Source organism: Phaethon lepturus, unplaced genomic scaffold, assembly GCF_000687285.1.
Source record: "Phaethon lepturus isolate BGI_N335 unplaced genomic scaffold, ASM68728v1 scaffold2970, whole genome shotgun sequence".
Lineage (NCBI taxonomy): Eukaryota > Metazoa > Chordata > Aves > Phaethontiformes > Phaethontidae > Phaethon > Phaethon lepturus.
The window spans coordinates 3,779-8,191 of NW_010510970.1; the positions used below are offsets into that span (position 1 = coordinate 3,779).

Below are 4,413 nucleotides of genomic sequence, written 5' to 3' on the forward strand. Positions count from 1 at the left end.
GCAGATATCTAGCCCGGGCAGGTCAGCCTGCAGCTTCTGCAGCAAGGAGCCACTTCCAGCATCCCATAGCTGTGGGACAGACAAGGTCAGAGACGGCAGGATTCTCCCCTCCTGTCCAAAACAGAGCTTGCTCTCTACAAAAAAGCCTTTCCTCAATTTACTTACAGGACACTTTGTCTACTTTCACAGCCTGCCTGGGTGGTCTTTAACACCCAGTATGATGTCATACAGTCAGACTGCCCTCTCCTCTGACCCTGACTCATGAGCTCCCATGCGGCCTGTTGTCCATCCTCTGCATCCGAGCTGCTTTTTCATATAAAGGGCAACCCCTGGTATCCCCACCTCCCCTGCCCTTCCTAAAGAGCCTGCGCCCACCCCTCACAGCACTTACCACATTAGCTATCCCACCAAGTGCCCGCTACACCAGTGAGTGCCCAGTTGTGTCAGCGTGCCCAGGTGCATTCTGCTGGTGGACAACAGGTTGTCCATCCTCTGCATCCGAGCTGCTTTTTCATATAAAGGGCAACCCCTGGTATCCCCACCTCCCCTGCCCTTCCTAAAGAGCCTGCGCCCACCCCTCACAGCACTTACCACATTAGCTATCCCACCAAGTGCCCGCTACACCAGTGAGTGCCCAGTTGTGTCAGCGTGCCCAGGTGCATTCTGCTGGTGGACAACAGGGGCTCACTACCTGCACTCCTCTCAATGGCTGTGGCCTGCAGGCCTTGGCTCGCTTGGGTGTCCCGCACTACCACAAAGTTACACCTGCTACAGCAAGCACAACAGACCAACCTGCACAGGGGAACGTTTGTGACAAGACAGCTCCCACCAAAACACACTGAGAAGGCTTCTCTCCTAAGAACTGCAAGAAAACCCTCCACCACACTGAAAGGAACGAGAGATCCCAGGGCAGAATTAGATGCCCCATCACCAGCACACACAAAGACGCTGCCATCCTCCTCTGGGCTCTGAAAAATGGCATTCTTGGTCAGCAACTTGCAGGTGGGCCCAGCGCTGAAAGTCTGAACCGGGTTAGAAGAACACACCACATCATCAGAGGCCTCTGTCAGCGGGCTGCAGGTCAGTTCCATCATCACACAACGCACGCACGTGTTATTTTTACCTGCGCAGCAGAAATAAAGAGGTAACCTTTGGAAAAATTAGTTGCGGACAAGTTTTAACTGTAGGAATACGAGCAACACCACCCTGCAGCTGCCTCCTTTTGCCCTCACCCAATTCTTTTCTACTTTAATTGCGGACAAGTTTTAACTGTAGGAATACAAGCAACACCACCCTGCAGCTTCCTCCTTTTGCCCTCACCCAATTCTTTTCTACGCACAGGTGCTCATTGCTCTGGCCAGGGCAGTACTGCAGTTCTGCTGCGCCCTCAGCACTCAAGCTGCCGCTGAACTCAAACAGCAGCTGGCCAGAGTGGCAGAGTGCGTTGCAGATGTACGCTGTTACATACTAGGCCTGTATGTCGCAAGGCAGTGTCGTGTGCTGATCTCTGTTTGAATATCGATGCATCCTCCAGGTTCCAGCGGCAGGTGATGAGGCTGGTAGGAGTCGCCAGCTTTCTTTTCCCAAAAGCAGGCTCCTTCCAAGGTCCCAGCTAATATTCCACCATAGGGCAGTGATGCTGAGGCCATCCGGGGCAGATAGGACAGCGACACCATGGGGCACCTGAAAGCGTGATGGGCAAGAGTCAGTGCTGCCAGCTGCAGCCACGCTGAGGCCATCCGGGGCAGATAGGACAGCAACACCATGGGGCACCTGAAAGCGTGGTGGGCAAGAGTCAGTGCTGCCAGCTGCAGCCATGCTGGCGTTCTGCCTCACCGCTTCAGGACTCCGGCCTCTCCAACCACATTGCAAAGAAAGGGCCTAAGCAGCCTACAAAACAGTCCTTCAAGCAAGGAATCCCAACGCGTTCGTCAAGAATAAATGCAATTCAACTTAACTACGGCCTTCTTCAAGCCCTTCCTTCCTTCAAGCAAGGAACCCCAACGCGTTCATCAAGAATAAATGCAATTCAACTTAACTACGGAGCCTTATGTTTTAAAGGAGCATCACACAGGATATGCCAGATGCGTGTAAATCAGCATTTGATTCCCTGAGTAGAAGAGATGGAAAGACCAGCCTCTCACACCTCTTTGTAATTTGTCCTTTCCAAGTTAAATACATACACCAGATGCGTGTAAATCAGCATTTGATTCCTTGAGTAGATGTTGCATTAAGAGGCAGATGCCCAAAGTCAGCGTTAGTGTCCTTTCCAAGTTAAATACCAAACCCAGCTTCAAAACAAATCCCGTTTTCCTGCTTAGGCTGCACCGGTGGGTCCATTTCTGACCACCGTGTGCCTTAAAAAGATATAGGTGCCAAGCACACGTACTACGTTATACATATACCATGCAACCTTATGAGAGACCTCTCGCATCTGTGCTGAATTTGAACTTTTGAACAAACAACTTTGAATTTGAACTTTTTAAAACAACTTAAACTATTACAATTGCCATGTGATTTATGGAAGAAGCTATGTTTAGCTGAATGTACATTAGTGTTGAAAGGAATGAAAAATCCTTATGCCATACCTGGACTTCTGAGGGACTAGTTCCTGGACATGAGAGTTTGTGTGTCTCAAATCATATATCATGATAGAGCCATTGACCAATCCAGCATAGATGTAGTTTCTGTCATCGAGACACCAGCAGCAGCTCCAGACAGGACGGCCAGTGTTGTATGTCTGCACCACAGTATTTGTTGCCAAGCTGCAGGAGAAAAGCAAAGTGTTGGCCTGTTGCACAAGCATCTACTGATGAGAAAACAGCATAATTAAGGCAAGCAAATCTCGCTTTTTCAAGTCTTCAGACAGAAGCATCTCCCTTTAGACTGAATTCTGAATTAACTCCTCCTTTACTCCAGACATGAATCTGGAAAATCTAGACAGAATAATCACTTGGATATTGTCAAGTGACTTGTAATTCTTCCAGGCCTACGCTTCATTTCCCAGATTGATCTTTGGAGACTGGGAAAGGAAATCTCAGAGCAGGGTCTCAGCTGCCTTACTGGAAAGAGAAAGCTAAGTTACTTTTCTGGAAACAATTAGCCAAAGGGACTCTAGTGTAATTCTGTAATATCGCATATTCCTGAGAATCACAGGGCTCATCTTTTCAGATTACATCTCTAATTATTGCTGCCTTTTAACACGAGAGAAACAGTGCTTATGCCTCAAAAGAATCCAATCCAAGCAACAGTGAAGCAGTGAGCGAGGTAAAGGCAGTTAAAAGCACGTTTAGAGTTTTAATTCTTTAGAAGCTGAGTTTGGGGAAGGAAGAAGCGGGGAGTACAGAGCGGTGCAACCCAGGATAGCAGATGAAGTTCGTGTCCGATTAGAATGCATTTGCAAAGGGCAGCGTTGTCAACGTAGGCTCAGCACATTGAGAACAGAGTGAGACAGAAGACAGCACATCGCAAAACAACTCTGGCTATCCTTTACAACACACAGGCTTCTCCCTCTGGGGAGGTGATTATGCTCCCAACTCCAGAGAAGCAAGTAATTGCTCCCAGGTAAGTATAAAAGGAACAACCACAAAGACAAACCTGGCTGGGGAAACAGGGAGTTCGATATCAGAACGGTCACTGGTTCAAAACAACAGGAAAAAAGTCACGGTGCTATTTTAAGCTCTTGCAAGCCAGAAGAGGAGGCTTAACGGCATCATAGATAATTCCTTTCAGTAAGATGACTAAGAAATCAGTAACTAGAAAAGAACAATGAGCGGAGAAGGACTCTTCTTTCAGAGGGTGACTGAAAGAAGTATGAAGATCCTGCTGCAGCCTGTGCCAATGCCTGACAGCCCTTTTGATGAAGAAATTTTTCCTAATAGACAATTTCCTAAACCTCCTCTGGCGCAACTTGAGGCCATTTCCTCTCGTCTTATCGCTAGTTACTTGGGAGAAGAGACCAAGACCAACCTCATCACAACACCCTTTCAGGTAGTTGTAGAGCGCAATAAGACCTGCCCTCAGCCTCCTTTTCTCCAAACTAAATCTCAGTGCCCTCAGCCACTCCCCATCAGACTTGTTCTCCAGACCCCTCACCAGCTTCGTTTGCCCTTCTCTGGGCACGTTCCAGGACCTCAACAGCCTTCTTGTAGTGAGGGGCCCAACACTGAACACGGGATTCGAGGTGCGGCCTCACCAGTGCTGAGTACAGGGGCACGATCACTGCCCTGGTCCTGCTGGCCACACTATCTCTGATACAGGCCAGGATGCTACTGGCCACCTTGGTCACCTGGGCATGCTGCAGGCTCATATTCAGCCAGCTGTTGACCAACACCCCCTTTTCCGCCAGGCAGCTCTCCAGCCACTCTTCCCTCAAGCCTATAGCGCTGCACGGGGTTGTTGTGACCCAAGTGT

General features: G+C 49.1%; 1 protein-coding gene across 1 annotated transcript in view; it reads right to left on the reverse strand.

The window, feature by feature from the left end:
* Positions 1–2: 2 nt before the first annotated feature.
* RFWD3 (ring finger and WD repeat domain 3) overlaps positions 3–4,413 on the reverse strand; it is a gene marked incomplete at both ends in the record, with an annotated part of 14,304 nt that continues 9,893 nt past the window's right edge. Inside the window, 4 exons of the mRNA XM_010282260.1 lie at positions 3–69; positions 897–1,123; positions 1,469–1,683; positions 2,589–2,768. Of these exons, the coding sequence (XP_010280562.1) occupies positions 3–69; positions 897–1,123; positions 1,469–1,683; positions 2,589–2,768 (689 nt within the window). The remainder of the gene's footprint in view (positions 70–896; positions 1,124–1,468; positions 1,684–2,588; positions 2,769–4,413) is intronic.